Below are 21,557 nucleotides of genomic sequence, written 5' to 3'. Positions count from 1 at the left end.
AGAGAAACGGAAGACGCAGCAATCAAAGGATTGTAAGGGTTCATTATGGAATCTTTATTTAAACTGTGAGGGTCACAATTTTCTCAACTCCCCAGCTCGTTTCTGATTGGCTATAAGGAAAATAAAGCTGATTTCATATAAAATATCCATGATATACAGTATCACGGTGGAGTTTTTTTCTCTCCGGAGGAACGTCTTTGAAGTTCAAGGAGAGAGGGGAGATGACAAAATAAGCGAGTCAGTATATAAGCGCAAGAGGGATTCAAAGGCTCTGGTATAAAGTTACCATTTGGCTGTGAACTTGCTCTGCGGTTATCTGATGGGGGAGCAGGTGCAAGTGGCACATCTGCGTTGTATTTGGGATGATAATTTTCAAAGGGCTCTCGGCCTATCACAGCAGCGAACGGCACAGGTAGCGCCTTTTAAGGTGACGTCGGGTCTCAAAGCGTTCTTTTGAAAAGGCAATAGCTCAAAGGGTGGCAGGGAACAAATAAATAGGACGACCATTTCTGACGGAAGGTTTTAAGAGAACGAGGACAATTAAAATTGACATCAACGTCATTTCATAAATATATTGGATGCAGCTGTGAAGTTTTAACTCTTTTCTAACCCGAGTCGGTCGGTGAGATTGAAGTCTACAATTTGACGGTTACAATTGAACCTGGAGGCATTTATACTTTGTCATTTCTCCTCCCTGGGAGAGATTTAAAAATATATATTTTGAACGCTCCTCCACCCTTGGCCCCACACAATAACAGTGCTCCACCCTGTTAGCTTCCTCAGAATCCCCCTACTCCACCCTAGGACCCCCCCACCACAATCATGGACGCTCCTCCCCCACCCTGGGCTCCAGTCTCCATCAGTCTCACCTTGAGGATGAGTGGGGAGCTGGGTTTGAGCTCCAGCAGGCCCGTGAGACTAAGCGGCTCTATCACAGGATCCGGGTAGAAGCTGAACGTCTCGTTGACAACCAGGGTGGCGCGCACGTCGTCCATGATGAAGCCGATCTCATCGGGACCGCTGCCCGTCTCGGAGAAGACCTTCTCCGAGACGGCCACAGAGGGCGCCAGACACACCATCACTGTGTTGTTAAGCACTGTGCAGTTCTGAAGGAGAGAGAGCGAGAGCGAGGATGGATAAGTTCATTATGTACATTACGATTACATTTAAATGTTAGCTTCCATAATATAAATACAAATTGCTAACAAAATGTAGAAAAAAAACACAAAACAAAAAAAGGGAACGGTGGATAAGTTCATTATGTAACAGTACACTGACATATAGCCCCCCCCAAAAAAGATAACTAATGTAAAAAAATAAATAATAATATGTCAACAAAACAACATCTGAGTAACATCAGCGCTGAGACAGGACATTGGACAGGTTCATTATGTACAGCGAAGTCATAGCTTTCATAATCTATACAGGAACGTGGACAAAAAAAGCCAATACCATCTCCTGCCGTTTCCCCCTGTGGGCTAAACATTCTCCGCTCCCATTAATGTAGAGCGACTGAGACGGCAAGGGCATATACAAGTTAGCAGGACTGATGCTGAAGGTTAGCAAGACTGATGCTAACACGCTAACAAACAATCCTAAAAAGCACGCTTTGGAAACGTTTGGGTCGCCTCACGACTCTACTTTTCCACAACATGCCATCCAGCCTCCCTCTGGCATGCCAAGTAATCACAGCGCATTAGCTAGCATATGCTAACGGGGTCTGAAATCGCACGGGGGGGGACACGGAAGACAGATGAAAAGGGAAGACGGATAAAAATGGTGACGCGGAAGAGGGAAAAAGCAGGAAAATACACTTTGTTTTGGTCTGGGATATTTTGTGCAGGTAGTGAGAGAGAGAGAGGGGAAGGGAGAGGGTAGACTGAAAGAGAAAAGGTTAGCCTAGCCCTGTGGTGCTAGGTGAAGGAAGGATAGAGGGATTTGCCAGACAGCCCAGGTTTATTGCTGGTTGACATTTCAAAGGTTAACCTGCTAAATGGAGATTCACCATCTAAAACACACACCCATAAATAGGCCCTGGGCTGGTTGATCACCGGGTCAGGTGTGTGTGTGTGTGTGTGCGCGCGCATCTGTTTGCCTGGACATGTTTAACTATACTTGTGGGGACCAGAAGTCCCCACAAGAATAGTAAACAAACAATAATTTGACCAACTGGGGACATTGTTAGTCCCCCACAAGGTCAAATACTATTTCTAGGGGGTTTAGGGTTAGGGTTAGAATTAGTGTTAGATTAAGGGTTAGGTTTTAGAGATAAAGTTAGGCAGTATAGGATTTTGAATGGGACTGAATTGTGTGTTCTCACAAGGTTAGTTATACAGGACGGTGCGTGTGTGCAGTATGTATGCGTGCTGGGTCAGTAGTACTCACGTTGACAGATTGGGCTTTCCCGTACTTGGCTCTCATCTTGGGCTCTCTGATGGTAGCCAGGTTGGTGCCAGTGATGGTCAACAGAGTCCCGCCACTGAAAAAGGGGAAACCATCAACAACAAAACCCATAACAGCACATACACACATAAACATTACAATAACAAAGCCATAATCCCATTCCCTGTTCGATCGCATCAAAATATTGAATAAGGGCACTTGATGTTTTTTCTAATATTACAGAAGGCAGAGGGTGAGTCCAAAATGGGCCCAAGGGATCCGGTCTAAAGTTGTGCACTATATAGAGCAGGGGTACTCGAGTACTATTTGAGAAGGTCCGGTCACACAAATTTCCTAGGTGGCAAAGGTCTGGATGGATGTTGTCATTTATCGGCGTAGTAACAAACCCCCACCTTGCAACCCCAAACTGTTCACACCCCTCTTGATGGAGAGAAAATAATCGCAGTTTTAAAGCTAATTTCCTGCAATTCTGCAAATTCTTCCATGCCTTATGCGTGTTTATATGATAACAGGGGTCGAAGCCTGAGCATGTGTGTATTTATGATTATTTTTCCCGGGACCCGAGGACCGTATTGACCCTGTTCTGGGCCCGGATCGTTGCTGCGAGCTGAGAAGGGGGGATATAGGGAATAGGGTGCCATTTGGGATGCAGTCAAAGAATTAGGGAGAGGGACACCAATTACCCCTGAAACCTCCATCCACTGGAACACGCGATTTTTCATCTAATATCTTGCAGTTATACCCAGTGATATCTTCCCTGATATCTTGCAAAAAGGCTATAACAAGCATACCATGGATGAAAGGCCTCTGGTAAAAAGTAGTGCTTTATGAAGGGAATAGGGTCCCATTTGGGACGCAGTCCATATCTTCCAGAGAACCACACGTTTGCCTGATAATTCACATTTTTGTCAAAGTGAAAAAGGCCATCCAGTTACGGCATTAATGTTAATGCGTTCTCGACACCGTAGAGTATTTGAGCCGTTTCACGCACTCCATCAGAGGTAATGATGGCAACGCTAAGGCACTTGCATATTAAAAGCTTGTTTAAACTCGAATAGCTTCAGGGAAGGGACCAAAATACTAGATTATTACCTCAATGAACTTGCCCGGCTACCCAGACTCCTTGCTCCGGCCAAACGCTACACTATTGCCCGTGGCCATTCTCTGCAATGAGTCTGGATCTGAGTACCTCCCTGACCCTTTGCCGAACGCGAACACATACGGGGGCCGTCTCATTGGTCCAGAAAGCGATTGGTTGGGCCAGAGCCAGAACACACGTGGGTAAAGTGGCAGTTTGTCATTGGCTTTGATACTCTGATTGGTTAGAGACGATCTAATCGCTGATGACTTTATTTTTTTTTACAACACCACTCGTCACAAACAACTTCAATGATGGCAGTCTCAGACTAAAGTATGTAGTGAACGACAGAGCAGCGGAAGAATTTAGTGTGAGTTGTTAGGTTATCAATGAACCACCTCCAAATGTCTAAAACCCAAAATGATATCGTCCATTTCAGGTACTGGAGAGGTACAGGATGTGCAGGCTTTTGTTTCAGCCCAGCACTAAGACACCTGATTAAATGAATCGTCGTCTGTGTGAAGATGGCACATCCTCACCAAAACACTCATACATTCCCCAGTGTGTGTGTGTGTTAAATGTTTCTGTTGAAGGGCCCTGTTTTTCAGTCATAATTCATATCCTGCCATAGTTAACATGTTTTTTCCCCACCATTTCACCTGCAGCAGTTAAGTGTGTTGAAGAAATGTGTGTTTAGAATCAGGATTTGCTAATTGTGTATGGTAAGCCCCTCCCACCAATATGAGTTGATTGAATACAGCAAAAACAGGTTAAGACATTTTTGAAAATTTACTAAAAACTAAACAGAAATACCTTATTTACATAAGTATTCAGACCCTTTGCTATGAAACTCAAAATTGAGCTCAGGTGCATCATGTTTCCATTGATCATCCTTGAGATGTTTCTACAACTTGATTGGAGTCCACCTGTGGTAAATTCAATTGATTGGACATGCTTTTTAAAGGCACACACTTGTCTATATAAGGTCCAAAGGTTGACAGTGCATGTCAGAGCAAAAACCAAGCCATGAGGTCGAAGGAATTGATCGTTGAGCTCAGAGACAGGATTGTGTCGAGGCACAGATCTGGGGAAAGGTAACAAAACATTTCTGCAACATTGAAGGTCCCCAAGAACAAATTGGGCTCCATCATTCTTAAATGGAAGAAGTTTGGAACCACCAAGATTCTTCCTAGAGCTGGCCACCTGGACAAACTGAGCAATCAGGGGAGAAAGGCCTTGGTCAGGGAAGTATCCAAGAACCCAAAGGTCACTCTAAAAGAGCTCCAGAGTTCCTCTGTGGAGAAGGGAGAACCTTCCAGAGGACAACCTTCTCTGCACGACTCCACGAATCAGGCCTTTCTGGTAGATTGGTCAGACAGAAGCCACTCCTCAGTAAAAAGGCACATGACAGGCCGCTTAGAGTTTACCAAAAGGCATCTAAAGACTCAGAACATGAGAAACAAGATTCTCTGGTCTGATGAAATCAAGATTGAACTATTTGGCCTGAATGCCAAGCGTCAAGTATGGAGGAAACCTGCCACCATCCCTACGGTGAAGCATGGTGGTGGCAGCATCATGCTGTGGGGCTGTATTGCAGCGTCAGGGACTTGGAGACTAGTCAGGATCGAGGGAAAGATGAGCGAAGTACAGTGAGACACTTGGTGAAAACCTGCTCCAGAGCGCTCAGGACCTCAGACTGGGGCGAAGGTTCACCTTCCAAGAGGACAACATCCCTAAGCACACAGCCAAGACAATGCAGGAGTGGCTTTGGGACAAGTCTCTGAATGTCCTTGAGTGGCCCAGCCAGAGCCCAGACTTGAACCCGATCGAACATCTCTGGAGAGACCTGAAAATAGCTGTGCAGCAACGCTCCCCATCCAACCTGACAGAGCTTGATGAATCATTTCACAAGTTCTGAATTCAGCTAACAGGGCAAAACAGTTGAATTGTTATATACACAACCTTCAGTAACCTCCAACTGTTTGTTCACTACCCGCTATTCAAAGTGCTCGGAACAAATTAAGGGAATCGTTCACAAACATTGGCACATTCTAAGATCCGATGACAGTATCGGTATTGTGTTTTCGGACCCTTCCTTGGTCGTATTCTCACGGGCAGAAATCTCAGAGATCAATTGGTAAACTCATTTACCATCCCAAAAAAACCACGCACAACGTCTATTTGCGCCTCTCCGGATGGAAACTACAAGTGTAATGGCTGCGCTCAGTGCAATGGCACTTATTTTACATTTACATTTGAGTCATTTAGCAGACACTCTTATCCATTTCATTTCATGCATTTTTTCCCCTCTTTTTTTTTGTACTGGTCCCCCGTGGGAATCGAACCCACAACCCTGGCATTGCACACACCATGCTGGCGTTGCAAACACCATGCTCTACCACCATGCGCTACCAACTGAGCCTTTAAACACCCCCAAACAGGGAAACTGAAGCTATCACTTGCTCCACTAAGGCAGTTATTTATCTTATAACTTGTCCTTGTAGTAAAAATGATGTTGGCAAAATGAAGCAGGAATTCCAAGTACGAACCTCGGAGCATCTTAGTACCATTAGGGGCAAAAACTTGACGTACCCAGTTGCAGACCACTCGATATCGTCCCTAAGTTATATCGGCATCGAACACGTCACCCTCCCTAGGAGAGGGGATGACCTTGACAATTTGTTAAAATCTTTCATTTAAAGACCCTTGCTCCCCTCAGTCTCAACATAGACTCTGAAGCCATTCTTGTGATTATTGTGACTTTGCTATTCATTATAAATGTTGTAGGCCTATGTAGCCAAATTGTATATATGATCCCATGCTATCCATTCATGTTTTTTGTATGTTCTATTTATATCTGAAAATTAACCAATGATATCAAACCACACCCAGCCATGATTACAGACACCTGTGTGTCCTTTGACATATATAAACTAGTGACCCGCAGTGTTTGTCATTATACCCCAGTCCACCTAGTCATGCTGCTGCTCCAGTTTCAACTGTTCTGCCTGTGGCTATGGAACCCTGACCTGTTCACCAGACGTGCTACCTTGTCCCTGACCTGCTGTTTTCGACTCTCTCTACCGCACCTGGTGTCTCTAACTCTGAATGCTCGACTATGAAAAGCCAACTGACATTTACCCCTGAGGTGCTGACCAGTTGCACCCTCTACAACCACTGTAATTATTATTACTTGACCCAGCTGGTCATCTATAAACATCTTGGCCATGTACTGTTATAATTTCAACCCGGCACAGCCAGAAGGGGACTGGCCACCCCTCAGCGCCTGGTTCCTGTCTAGGTTTCTTCCTTTCTAGGGAGATTTTCCTAGCCACCGTGCTTCTACGTCTGCATTGCTTGCTGTTTTGGGTTTTAGGCTGGGTTTCTGTATAGCACTTTGTGACATTGGTTGAAGTAAAACGGGCTTAACAAATACATTTGATTGATGAAGACAGCTTGTCTGTCGAAACGTCAGGTTATTAAATTATTGCATCTGAGCTCCTAGAGTCTACGGCTCTCCTTCTCTTTTTCAAGAAATCAAGTGGCCAACCTTATTTCTCACAATGAGAACGAGTTGCCAATTCCTCATGTATTTGTTTTATGCTTATTGCACATTTCTAAAAACAGACTAGACAGCGAGTATAGTAATCTTTATTTTACTAAAATGCTACTAGCGATACGTGTTACACTAACGGGCGCGCGACAAACTGAGCATTCATTTTCCAGAATGAACGTTCATTGGTACATCCGTTTTAGTAGTGTCTGCTCTGCTCCAAATTTGAGGAGTTGAAACAAACAGGGTATGGTTCGAAAGGTTACCTTCTCCTCTATTATAGTAAAATGATGTCTCCATGTGTTTTCGTATGCATATGACCGATTCTGTTGGACCAAACCTCAAATGCAAATAGAGAGTTTAAACCGTTTGTCAGAGAGGAAGAAGTGATCTCTCACCTTTGTTGTTGTAAGTGGTAGGGAGAGGGGCCTTGGGAGAAAGAGGAGCGCTCTTGCCAAAATCTGTCCAAAATAAGCCCAATGCATTCCTATGCGCTTATTTCGAACCTAAGATTGGTCGCCTGCCTTCCCACCTCTGGGACAACGACTCCCATTGTTAAGGCAGAGACATGAGCATCTCGTCATTATATACCGATCTCTGGTGTAAATGGGAAGGTGCACAGCACAGAAGAAGCGAACGAGACCAAAAAAGACAAAACAAAAAAAGCAACTTGATTCTGCGATACAGGCATTTAGAATATTGCATTCATTCGATATCGCCCAGTCCTGACCCAGACTGTGGAATAGCTGGTTCTCTGAACTTTTCACCATTTGACTTTTTCAACTCACCTGACAATTACCCATAAGGACAAGGGTAACATGGGCAAGAGTCACGTCCCCACCAGACACCCCCTCTCAACCACAGGAGGCTGACCTCCCTAAACCAGAGTGACATGACGCAATGTGACAAGTTTGAATCAGTAAGCATGCAAGCTAACCTGCCCTAGGCTCACCTGCTCATCTGTGTAAAGACACTAAAGCAAATACTTGTTACAGACAAAGGGGTCGATAGAACACCACTCAGGAGGTGGCAAGGTGGAGTGGGGTAACTAAGAGTGGCACTTGGTAGGAGTTGACTACTATTGTACTGATTCCAGGTGACGTTGAGAAACCCATTCCTATGTGACATCTCCCCTGTGCCGTTTCGTCACTGTGAGGTTGGCACAGGGAGACCGTCAGTGTCCCAGCACAAGCTGAAAAGTAACAAGTGAGTTGTGTCGACCCTCTATGTTTAACCAACGTTGTGTGGTGAACGTGTGTCGGAACCACCTTTGTTGTTTGTTGCGGGCGTGTGAAAAAGGTTGCCGGAGAGGATGCGGCGACAAATTTGCTTTTGCGACATACACACGTCATGATTGGCCGGGAGGAGAAACAGCCAATCCCCCGGGAGCGGTGAGAAAAACACCAAATAACAAGCGAGCCAGTGAGGTCAAGTTCCCTCCTGAGGCTAACGCTAGCGACACTAACACCTTTTCCTCCTTCTTGCTACGTCTCCACTCCTTCATTTCACACCTCAGTTCCAAATGAGACCGCTCGCCTCCTCGCACCTCATTCGTGTGTCGAGCCTGCCGATCGTCTCTCTGCCCCTACGGAGATTTAAAAACGCTTCTCCTATTTTCACCTCTACTATCCCCTCGTGGTGTCTCCGTAGTGGTTTGTCCCATTCCCCCTGGCGACTGGCGGACATTTTTCGGTCCGACGGCATCATGTCTGTTTGGGTGCCCTTGAAATGCAGCTGCCAATCATCCGGTGGCTGAATGGAAGCACTTAAATACTTTGTGCATACTTTCCAGGGTAGCCATTTTAGGTTTACCAATTAGTTGCTCATTGTTTCCTCACCTGGATCCACTCTCCATTGAACTTGCTTTTCAATCTTCTATGGGGTCCTTATAAGAGACTATAAATTCATATTAAAAGGGGCACTTGACCACTTTTTATCACATATCTATTATGTCCAGCAGCACCCGACCAGCTTCTAAATGTGTGAAAATGGACATTTTCTACATGTAGTCAAAGATATATACAAGGAAAAGGACCTCTTATGGTGACATCGGGGGTCACTTTAAAAATAATTGAGTTTCGAGTTGAAAAGTGTTGAAATGTCCCTTATAATAAATACCATATAATGTCTTTATAATACATTACAAGACAGGTGACCTATAGAAGGTGTTCCAGAAAGATATTACTTCAGTCAATTAGACTGTTTGAGTTGATAGAAGGCCACATTACTATTTAGGGAGCATCAAGTGTGCTATCTGCCTCCCTGCCTGAGCAATGAACACCAACTCAGTTTTTCTAGGTCATTCTTTCAAGCCCGTTTTGCATTGGAATCCACTTCCTGCTCTGTACACAGCTTGTGTTTGTTCATAAATATTCCTGTGGCAAACTGGCTCACTACATTGTCTCATTTGAATAAGTCTGACAATATTTATACAGTCTTTGCGTCGACTGCAACACAAACTACCAGCGGCTTTCGAGTCCCTTTTCAGCAAAGATTTGCTGTTGTATCCGTTTTCAGGGGGAAAATAATGTGGTAAAAAATACCAGCGCCTGCGTGTTTGATATCACTCGATACTGTGTGTGAAACTGAAGTGTGCCTGCAGCATACTTGGCTCAGTGCTAAGACTAATGCCCAATCCCAAATCAACCCCTACCCGCTGTGCACTTGTGGAAAATCTGAGACGACTGGATTGGTCTAAGCAATATAGTTGCAAGGGGACGCTAGTGCCACATTATTTGCCTTACACCTATCCAATCCTCTCAGATCTCCAAATATAACTAAAATAAAACTGTCCATCAAAAGATCTAAAGCAATCTGTTAAGACCGGTTAAGACTAGTTCCAACCAGTTTTCGACCACGTTCTGTGTCCACTGGGTAGGAGTGCTGATCTAGGATCAGCGCTGCGTCTAAGATCCTAATGATTATATAGACAGAGCCTAGATCAGCACTGGTCTCGGATGCTTTGTCGATACAGGCCCAGTTCCAACCGGTTCCCACTCACCTTGCAATACTCCAGTCAGGTTCGATCTTGAGGATGGTGGGGTCCTCGGTGTAGTTGAACTTGACCTCTGGGTTCCTGAGCTCAGCTGAGTTGATGTCCACCATGACGGGGGTACCGCCGGGAGTCAGACCCGCCGGCGTCACACACACTATCTCCCTGGCACTCCGCCTGGAAGGGCAGAGGGAGTGTGTTACATGAGGAAGGAACATAGGCCGTCATTGTAAATAACAATATGTTCTTAACTGACTTGCCTAGTTAAATAAAGGTTCAATTAAATAAATAAATAAAAACAATGGACAATAAAGTATGTCACCGTGTGATGTGTGTATTTGACATGAAGGGAAGAGTATGTCACACACACACACACAGAGTGCAGAGAGCCCCAGTGCTTTCAGCATTTCAGACGGGGGTTTCGTCAGACAGACATACCCAGAGCTCTGGCTTCAAAGATCTGCTCTCTCTGCTCTCTCTCTCCCTGACTGATCTGGAGTGGCAGAGGCCCAGAGAACGCCGGTCATCCCTAGATGATGCAACCCCCTCAGACACCTAGCCAGCTGTGCTGTGTTACGAAAGTTTCGCGGTTCGGGTTAGTTGGACAAACTTTGCACTCTACTTCCATCTCCTCTGATGAAATGTTTTTGTGTTGGCAAAGCAGACAGCAGAAGCCTGCCGTGTTTGAACATCTGCATAATGTGAGTGTTCCTGCGAGTGTACATATTAGGATGCATGTGTGTGTGTGTGTGTGTGTGCGTGCGTGCATGTGTATATATGTTTGCAAGATTCTGTAGAATGCATGTGAATCGATGCACATGTATGGCGCGTGCGCATACACACGGTGTGTGCATGTGTGTGTGTGATGAGTGCACACACTTAACTATCCTACACAACGGCTATTTCATACACAAATCCCATCTGTTATGGACAAGAAATTGAGAGGAGAGAGAGGGAGAGAGAGGGAAAAAATACTAGCGAGACGACAGCAGCTGAGGGGGAACTAAGTGGAAGGGAAAATAAGCAAGGATGCTTTTCCGCGAGCACATCCCTGCTGTCTCGTAAGAAGCAATTTAAAACACCCCGTCTTCCAGGGCTCCGCTGAAAGGTGTACGGGGAAGAAGGGAAGGAAAAAATAAAAAAGTAAAGCGCCTTTTCCATATTCCGCTTGCACCACTATGTTGCCCAGGCAACCGCATCCACAACACTCGCCGGCGACACCCGCGGTATGCCGTACATATTTTGACAAGGTTGTTGTCAGCCGGTTCAAAAGAATGGGAAAAGAGAGTGAACGAGAAAGAAAGAGAGAGAGAGAAGGGGAAGAAATTGGTTTCAGAGGGAGATAAGTGGCTGAATGACTCGGGTAAATAGGCTTTGATTAAAGCGGCCGCGTTGAACTTGGAGATGAAAGACAAAACGTTTGGACGTGACGCGCAAAAAAAGAGAAAAACGCTTTCCAAGTCCATTACTTTAGAGACATAGAATGTTGCTAAGCTAGAGTGGGTCTGAAAGAACAATGATTTGTATGTGCTGTGCGAGGTTTGCATCTCAATAGTCTAGAGTGGTTTCCTCTCCTCGCCTTCATCTGCACTGCTATAAACTAGACAAGGTGGCATCAAAACTCCGGTGGGAATCCATCACCTTGAATTCACCTATCCTGTGTTTTCAGATCAATGCAGATGAAGGTGAGGAGAGATGAAGGGACCTTTAGACTATTGAGATGAGCCCCATGTGACTGGACCAAAACAGCTCAATATGTAGCCCATCATACAGTATATTATCGATATTGCCATCAATTTAGATCATAGTATTTTTGGTAATTCCAATACTATATCAAAAGACAGCAGCTTTCGTTTCAGAGCCAGTCAAGGATTTAGCTCAACACGTTTTCCCGATATCAACAGATGCCATTGCTGCACGCATATATGCCTCTTGTACAAACCATGTCACAAACGGCTGTCTATATACCACCCACCAATCATGTTGATAGTGCCTTGTGCACAATTACGTCTTAAGCTAATTGGTCAGGAAAAAAACAGTCTGCGTTGCAAGGTAAATGTATGGGTATATCCTGGGTCTTTTACTACGGTGAAGAACGTTTGTCTTCTCCCATGTTCTCCTCTGATTCAGTTCGCTTTCTTTTCGTTTTCTATATTTCAGAGAAATTTCCAAACCCTCTTCTTTGAGAGGTGTTAACGAGGCACTCGTTCTTCCGTGAGGTGTTCCTGCCATCTGCTAACACATGTTCATTTGAGGCTTTAGATGAGTGCACGGTACACTGCGAGTTCGCTGTGTGTGTGTGCGAGTGTATATATGTGTATATATGTACCAGTCAAAAGTTTGGACACCTACTCATTAAAGGGGTTTTTCTTTATTTTTACTATTTTCTACATTGTAGAATAATAGTGAAGATATCAAAACTATGAAATTACAAATATGCAATCATGTAGTAAACAAAAAAAAGTGTTAAACAAATCAAAATATATTTTAGATTTGAGATTCTTCGAAGTAGCCACCCTTTGCCTTGACAGCTTTGCACACGCTTGGTATTCTCTCAACCAGCTTCGTGAGGTAGTCGACCTGGAATGCATTTCAATTAACAGGTGTGCCTTGTTAAAAGTTTATTTGTGGCATTTTTTCCCTTCTTAATGCATTTGAGCCAATCAGTTGTGTTGTGACAAGGTAGGGGTGATATACAGAAGATAGCCCTATTTGGTAAAAGACCAAGTCCATATTATGGCAAGAACAGCTCAAATAAGCAAAGAGAAACGACAGTCCAACATTACTTTAAGACATGAAGGTAAGTCAACACGAAAGTCAACAAGAACTTTGAAAGTGTCTTCAAGTGCAGTCGCAAAAACCATCAAGCGCTATGATGAAACTGGCTTTCATGAGGACCGCCACAGGAATGGAAGACCCAGCGTTACCTCTGCTGCAGAGGATGTTCATTAGAGTTACCAGCCTCAGAAATTGCAGGCCAAATAAATGCTTCACAGAGTTCAAGTAACAGACATCTCAACATCAACTGTTCAGAGGAGACTGTGTGAATCAGGCTGTCATGGTCGAATTGCTGCAAAGAAACCACTACCAAAGAACACCAATAAGAAGAGACTTGCTTGAGTCAAGAAAAACGAGCAATGGATATTTGACCAGTGGAAATCTGTCCTTTGGTCTGTTGAGTCCAAATTAGAGATTTTTGGATCCAACGGCTGTGTCTTTATGAGTCGCAGAGTAGGTGAACGGATGATCTCTGCATGTGTGGTTCCCACAGTGAAGCATGGAGGAGGTGTGGGGGTGCTTTTCTGGTGACACTGTCAGTGATTCATTTGGAATTCAAGGCACACATAACCAGCATGGCTACCACAGCATTCTGCAGCGATACGCGATCTCATCTGGTTTGCGCTTAGTGGGACTATCATTTGTTTTTCAACAGGACAATGACCCAACACACCTCCAGGCTGTGTAAGGGCTATTTGACCAATAAGGAGAGTGATGGAGTGCTGCATCAGACAACCTGGCCTCCACAATCACCCGACCTCAACCCAATTGAGATGGTTTGGGATGAGTTGGACCACATAGTGAAGGAAAAGCCGCCAACAAGTGCTCAGCATATGTGGGAACTCCTTCAAGACAGTTGGAAAAGCATTGCCAAAAGAGAATGCCAAGAGAGTGTCAAAGCTGTCATCAAGGCAAACGGTGGCTACTTTGAAGAATCTAAAATAATATTTGATGCCTTCACTATACAATATAGAAATAGTGAAAATAAAGAAAAACCCTGCAATAAGTAGGTGTGTCCAAACATTTGACTGGTACTGTACGTGCGAGTTAGCGTGCGTGTTTCATCATGAAAGACTATGGAGACAGAGAGCACTCGCTACAGGAGAACAGACATCTCCGTGTCGTGCCTTCTCACCTTTTCTAGCTTCTCCTGTAGAGTGTTGGAGAACTTACCCAGCCCGTAACATATAGCACAAAAGGGAAACGTAATTCACGTAGAGCATTTTTCAACCCAAATTCCAGATCACTTGTCGTCAACGGAAAGCAAATAAGAAAAATCCATACACACAGACCTCGGTCATCCCCATAACAGAGGAAGTCATTCCTAACACAAACGGTGGGCAGTCATTCCCAAAACAAACGAAGTCATACCCGTAATAAGCCATTCCCATCGCAAATGGCGGGCGGTCATTCGCATCCAAAATTCTGGTTCTTCATTGCCATAACATCAAAATAAACCAATATAGTTAGCAATGCAGCCTTAAACACAACAGTCATTGTTACAGGGTTGTCAGAGAGCTCACCTCTCGAAGCAACAGGGGTGGAGGCCGATCTTGACCGCCACAGCGCTGCCTGCATTGAGGTGGCTCCCCTCGATGGTGATGCGGGTGCCCCCCGAGAGGGGGCCTTTGGAGGGCAGCACACGCGTGAAGTAGGGAGACTGGGGAAGAGGAATACATCAACACATGTCAGGAATTCATTTGTTCTGGGATCAACTGTTTTTTTCCCCCAATGATGAAAGGACACAACATTACAGAAGGACAATTGAGCACAGGTATGATTGGGGCTTACCACAAAAGTGAAGGCCTTGGGTGAGATGGCTTTGTAGTCGGCGTGTGTGCAGTCCCTCACACACACTTCCACGTGAGCCTCTTGCACTCGGTAACCTGTCGCGTCAGCCAGCTTACACACGATCCTGAGAGAGCGAGAAAGAGAGCGAGAAAGAGAGCGAGAGAGAGAGAGCGAGAGAGTTGGTGAGTGACACTACAAATATGATCATCATAACCATTGACCTATCCACAGCATTAGTCCAAGGGTAACCATGCCACAGAGTATAGCATAGCCTTGCCCATATCCATAGCCCGGGATACAGTGTGTGATGGTGATGACACCCACTTGTACCTGGAGAGGTATGATAGGAGAGAGAGGCTCCATTTTGTGTCTGTACGACGGTATTAGAGGATATTATAACCCCATAAGCCTTGTGTTTGGCTTTGGGCGGCGGCTGGCCAAATGAAAATCCATTTTAGAAATGATTGAGGCAGAGGACGAGCGTCTGAGGAGGTTGGGCACCGCAGGCGAGAACACACACACAGACATGGGCACATGTCAGTAATCTGCGCACGCACGCACACACACAACGGATTGTGCACACACACACGTAGCCCTAGACCTCATGTTTCACCCGCCTCAGACACTCCAGACTGTTAATTAGCCAAATAGAACGAGAGAGAGAGAGAGAGAGAGAGAGAGAGAGAACGAGAGAGAGAGAGAGAGAGAGAGAGAGAGAGAGAGAGAGAGAGAGACGCGAGAGAGAGAGAGAGAGGCGAGAGAGAGAGAGAGCGAGAGAACAGGGTTTAAGTGGGGGGAGGGTGGTGATTAATTGAACGAGCTCGTATCCTTCCCATCTCGTTGCTGTCCCCTCCCTCCCTCCCTCCCTCCCTCCTTCCCTCCCTCCGCCTGCGATGAGTTATTAACTCTGCTGCTTTTGTCCTCGCTGCAGGTGGCCACGGCAACCGCTCTCCATCGCTGCAGCGATGACGTCCGCATTCCGATGCAATTGTTTATTTGTTTGGTCTCACGCAGGGAAAGACAATGATTACAGCGAGGAGACTTTTTAGCAGATAATTAACATTCTCACTGGAATCATTACAGTGAAGATAAGGGGACTATTAAGCAGTCAAAGTGGAAGAAAATAAAAGAGAGAGAGCTTAAGAAGCTTGATGAGATGTACAGTTTTGTTGGTAAATGTGTGTACACTCCATTTTGCATGTGTGCACGTCTGTCTGTGATGTACAGTTGAAGTCGGAAATGTACATACACCTTAGCCAAATACATTTAAACTCGGTTTTTCACAATTCCTGATATTTAATCCTAGTAAATATTCCCCGTCTTAGGTCAGTTAGGATCACCACTTTATTTTAAGAATGTGAAATGTCAGAATAATAGTACAGAGAATGATTTAGTTCAACTTTTATTTCTTTCATCGCATTCCCAGTGGGTCAGAAGTTTACATATACTCAATTTGTATTTGGTAGCATTGCCTGTAAATTGTTTAACCTGGGTCAAACGTTTTGGGTAGCCTTCCACAAGCTTCCCACAATAAGTTGGGTAAATTTTGGCCCATTCCTCCTGACAAGAGCTGGTGTAACTGAGTCAGGTTTGTGGGCCTCCTTGCTCACACACACACTTTTTCAGTTCTGCCCACAAATTTTCTATAGGATTGAGGTCAGGGCTTTGTGATGGCCACTCAAATACCTGGACTTTGTTGTCCTTAAGCCATTTTGCCACAACTTTGGAAGTATGCTTGGGGTCATTGTCCATTTGGAAGACTCATTTGCGACCAAGCTTTAACTTCCTGACTGATGTCATGAGATGTTGCTTCAATATATCCACATAATTTTCCTCCCTCATGATGCTATCTATTTTGTGAAGTGCACCAGTCCCTCCTGCAGCAAAGCAACCCAACAACATGATGCTGCGACCCCAGTATTTCACGGTTGGGATGGTGTTCTTCGGCTTGCAAACATCTCCCGTTTTCCTCCAAACATAACAATGGTCATTATGGCCAAACAGCTCTATTTTTGTTTCATCAAACCAGAGGACATTTCTCTATTAAGTATGATCTTTGTTCCCATGTGCAGTTGCATACCGTAGTCTGGCTTTTTCTTTTAATGGCGGTTTTGGAGCAGTGGCTTCTTCCTTGCTGAGCGGCCTTTCAGGTTATGTCGATATAGGACTCATTTTACTGTGGATATAGATACTTTGTACCTGTTTCCTCCAGCATCTTCACAAGGTCCTTTGCTGTTGTTCTGGGCTGTGTGGTCCCATGGTATTTATACTTGTGTACTATTGTTTGTACAGATGAACATGGCACCTTCAGGCATTTGGAAATTGCTCCCAATGATGAACCAGACCTGTGGAGGTCTACAATAGTTTTTCTGAGGTCTTGGCTAATTTCATTTGATTTTCCCATGATGTCATGCAAAGAGGCACTGAATTTGAAGGTAGGCATTGAAATACATCCACAGATACACCTCCAATTGACTCTAAAGCCATGACATAATTTTCTGGAATTATCCAAGCTGTTTAAAGGCACAGTCAACTTAGTGTATGTAAACTTCTGACACACTGGAATTGTGATACAGTGAATTATATGTGAAATAATCTGTTTGTAAATAATTGTTGTAAAAATGACTTGTGTCATGCACAAATTAGACGTCCTAACCGACTTGCCATAACTATAGTTTGTCAACAAGACATTTCTGGAGTGGTTGAAAAACAAGCTTTAACCTAAATGTATGTCAACTTTCGACTTCAACTGTATGTGACCTGTGTGTGTGTGTGTGGGCTGAGCTTGACCAGACCTTATTCCACTACGACCTTCCTCCAATCTCCACACCGTGCACACCATTTAACCCTTAACCTCTGATGCTCATTGCCGTAACCCACCTCCCCACCCTAACGCCTCCGCCATCACAGCTCTGACAGGGTTACGGAGATGACATGGCCAGTCGCCCCCAGAGTCGCTCCATGTGCAGGACACCCTGCGGTGCCTGGCTCCACTCCTACTCCCCAGGCGCTCTCTTTTGATGACTTCTGTAACCGTAATAGCCTTGGTTTTATGCATGTTAACATTAGAAGCCTCCTCCCTAAGTTTGTTTTATTCACTGCTTTAGCACACTCTGCCAACCCGGATGTCCTAGCTGTGTCTGAATCTTGGCTTAGGAAGTCCACCAAAAACTCTGAAATCTTCATCCCTAACTACAACGTTTTCAGACAAGATAGAACGACCAAAGGGGGCGGTGTTGCAATCTACTGCAGAGATAGCCTGCAGAGCTCTGTCCTGCTATCCAAGTCTGTACCCAAACAATTTGAACTTCTACTTTTAAAAATCCACCTCTCCAAAAACAAGTCTCTCACTGTCGCCGCCTGCTATAGACCCCCCTCGGCCCCTAGCTGTGCTCTGGACGCCATATGTGAACTGATTGCCCCCCATCTATCTTCAGAGCTCGTGCTACTAGGTGACCTAAACTGGGACATGCTTAACACCCCAGCCATCCTACAATCCAAGCTTGATGCCCTCAATCTCACACAAATTATTAATGAACCCACCAGGTACAACCCCAAAGCCGCAAACACTGGCACCCTCATAGATATCATCCTAACCAACGTGCCCTCTAAATACACCTCTGCTGTTTTCAACCAAGATCTCAGCGATCACTGCCTCATTGCCTGCACCCGTAATGGGTCAGCGGTCAAACGACCTCCACTCATCACTGTCAAACGCTCCCTGAAACATTTCAAGCAAGCCTTTCTAATGGACCTGGCCCTGGTATCCTGGAAGGATATTGACCTCATCCCGTCAGTAGAGGATGCCTGGTTATTTTTTTTTAAATGCCTTCCTCACCATCTTAAATAAGCATGCCCCTTTCAAGAAATTTAGAACCAGGAACAGATATAGCCCTTGGTTCTCCCCAGACCTGACTGCCCTTAACCAACACAAAAATATCCTGTGGCGTTCTACATTAGCATCAAACTGCCCCCGCGATATGCAACTTTTCAGGGAAGTTAGAAACCAATACACACAGGCAGTTAGAAATGCCAAGGCTAGCTTTTTCAAACAATTTGCTTCCTGCAACTCAAACTCTAAAAAGTTCTGGGACACTGTAAAGTCCATGGAGAATAAGAACACCTCCTCCCAACTGCCCACTGCACTGAGGATAGGAAACTCTGTCACCACCGATAAGCCCACTATAATTGAGAATTTCAATAAGCATTTTTCTACGGCTGGCCATGCTTTCCACCTAACTACCCCTACTGCATTCAACAGCACTGCACCCCCCACAGCTACTCGCCCAAGCCTCCCCCATTTCTCCTTCTCCCAAATCCATTCAGCTGATGTTCTGAAAGAGCTGCAAAATCTGGACCCCTACAAATCAGCTGGGCTTGACAATCTGAACCCTTTCTTTCTAAAATTATCTGCCGAAATTATTGCAACCCCTATTACTAGCCTGTTCAACCTCTCTTTTGTGTCGTCTGAGATTCCCATAGATTGGAAAGCAGCTGCTGTCATCCCCCTCTTCAAAGGAGGTGACACTCTTGACCCAAATTGCTACAGACCTATATCCATCCTACCCTGCCTTTCTAAGGTCTTCGAAAGCCAAGTCAACAAACAGATTACCGACCATTTCAAATCCCACCGCACCCTCTCCGATATGCAATCTGGTTTCAGAGCTGGGCATGGGTGCACCTCAGCCACGCTCAAGGTCCTAAACGACATCGTAACCGCCATCAATAAGAAACAATACTGTGCTGCCGTATTCATTGACCTGGCCAAAGCTTTTGACTCTGTTAATCACCACATCTTCATCGGCAGACTCAGTAGCCTTGGTTTCTCAAACGATTGCGTCGCCTGGTTCACCAACTACTTCTCTGATAGAGTTCAGTGTGTCAAATCGGAGGGCCTGCTGTCCGGACCTCTGGCAGTCTCTATGGGGGTACCACAGGGTTCAATTCTTGGGCCAACTCTTTTCTCTGTATACATCAATGATGTCGCTCTTGCTGCTGGTGAATCTCTGATCCACCTCTACGCAGACGACACCATTCTGTATACTTCTGGCCCTTCTTTGGACACTGTGTTAACAACCCTCCAGACGAGCTTCAATGCCATACAACTCTCCTTCCGTGGTCTCCAACTGCTCCTAAATACAAGTAAAACTAAATGCATGCTCTTCAACCGATCGCTGCCTGCACCTGCCCGCCTGTCCAGCTTCACTTCTCTGGACGGTTCTGACTTAGAATTTGTGGACAACTACAAATACCTAGGTGTCTGGTTAGACTGTAAACTCTCCTTCCAGACTCACATCAATCATCTCCAATCCAAAGTTAAATCTAGAATTGGCTTCCTATTTCGCAACAAAGCATCCTTCACTCATGCTGCCAAACATTCCCTCGTAAAACTGACCATCCTACCAATCCTCGACTTCGGCGATGTCATTTACAAAATAGCCTCCAATACCCTACTCAACAAGCTGGATGCAGTCTATCACAGTGCCATCCGTTTTGTCACCAAAGCCCCATATACCACCCACCACTGCGACCTGTACGCTCTCGTTGGCTGGCCTTCGCTTCATAATCGTCGCCAAACACATTGGCTCCAGGTCATCTACAAGACCCTGCTAGGTAAAGTCCCCCCTTATCTCCGCTCACTGGTCACCATAGCAGCACCCACCTGTAGCATGCGCTCCAGCAGGTATCTCTCTCTGGTCACCCCTAAAGCCAACTACTCCTTTGGTCGTCTCTCCTTCCAGTTCTCTGCTGCCAATGACTGGAACGAACTACAAAAATCTCTGAAAGTGTTTCCAATTATCTCCCTCACTAGCTTTAAGCACCAGCTATCAGAGCAGCTCCCAGATCACTGCACCTGTACATAGCCCATCTATAATTTAGCCCAAACTACTACCTCTTCCCCTACTGTATTTATATATTTTATTTATTATTTTGCTCCTTTGCACCATATTATTTATATTTTAACTTTGAACTTTCTTCAAATTACAAATCTACCATTCCAGTGTTTTACTTGCTATACTTTATTTACTTTGCCACCATGGCCTTTTTTGCCTTTACCTCCCTTAGCTCACATTGTATATAGTCTTATTTTTTTCTACTGTATCACTGATTGTATGTTGTTTTACTCCATGTGTAACTCTGTGTTTTTGTATGTTGTCGAACTGCTTTGCTTTATCTTGGCCAGGTCGCAATTGTAAATGAGAACTTGTTCTCAACTTGCCTACCTGGTTAAATAAAGGTGAAATAAATAAAAATTTTAAAAAAATTACCCTGGCAACTTCGGCGTGTGGACCACCACCGTCACCACCATCCTTGTCATCAAGCAACGCGCCTTAATTGTAACAGGGGTTAAGCATTAGCCCCTGGCGCTTGGAGGTGATTGTGGTGGTGACATTAACCTGTTAGGGCTAGGGGGCAGTATTTGCACGGCTGGATAAAAAAAATGTACCCGATTTAATCTGGTTACTAATCCTACCCAGTAACTAGAATATGCATATACTTATTATATATGGATAGAAAACACTCTAAAGTTTCTAAAACTGTTTGAATGGTGTCTGTGAGTATAACAGAACTCATTTGGCAGGCAAAACCCTGAGACATTTTCTGACAGGAAGTGGATACCTGATGTGTTGTATTACCTTTAAACCTATGCCATTGAAAAACACAGGGGCTGAGGAATATTTTGGCACTTCCTATTGCTTCCACTAGATGTCACCAGCCTTTACAAAGTGTTTTGAGTCTTCTGGAGGGAGATCTGACCGAACAAGAGCCATGGAACGATGATGGCCCATTAGACACCTGGCGCGCGAGTTCATGTTGGGTACCCTCGTTCCAATACGTTATAAAAGAGTATGCATTCGTCCACCTTGAATATTATTCATGTTCTGGTTAAAAAAGGCCCTAATGATTTATGCTATACAACGTTTGACATGTTTGAACGAACGTAAATATATTTTTTCCCC

At 44.9% G+C, this 21,557-nt stretch overlaps 1 protein-coding gene across 3 annotated transcripts in view; it reads right to left on the bottom strand.

The window, feature by feature from the left end:
- LOC106565213 (plexin-A1) overlaps nt 1–21,557 on the bottom strand; it is a 256,630-nt gene that overhangs the window by 37,150 nt on the left and 197,923 nt on the right. For all 3 annotated transcript variants that reach the window (XM_014132076.3, XM_014132080.3, XM_014132077.3), the window contains exons 14-18: nt 14,596–14,719; nt 14,328–14,464; nt 10,036–10,203; nt 2,386–2,479; nt 870–1,106 (exon numbers count right to left, since the gene is read on the bottom strand). In XM_014132076.3, the coding sequence (XP_013987551.1) occupies nt 870–1,106; nt 2,386–2,479; nt 10,036–10,203; nt 14,328–14,464; nt 14,596–14,719 (760 nt within the window). The remainder of the gene's footprint in view (nt 1–869; nt 1,107–2,385; nt 2,480–10,035; nt 10,204–14,327; nt 14,465–14,595; nt 14,720–21,557) is intronic.

This window comes from Salmo salar, chromosome 12 (assembly GCF_965601325.2).
Source record: "Salmo salar chromosome 12, fSalSal1, whole genome shotgun sequence".
Taxonomy (NCBI): domain Eukaryota; kingdom Metazoa; phylum Chordata; class Actinopteri; order Salmoniformes; family Salmonidae; genus Salmo; species Salmo salar.
The sequence above is the reverse complement of the archived record's forward strand: the minus strand, read 5'-3'. Positions and strand labels throughout refer to the sequence as shown.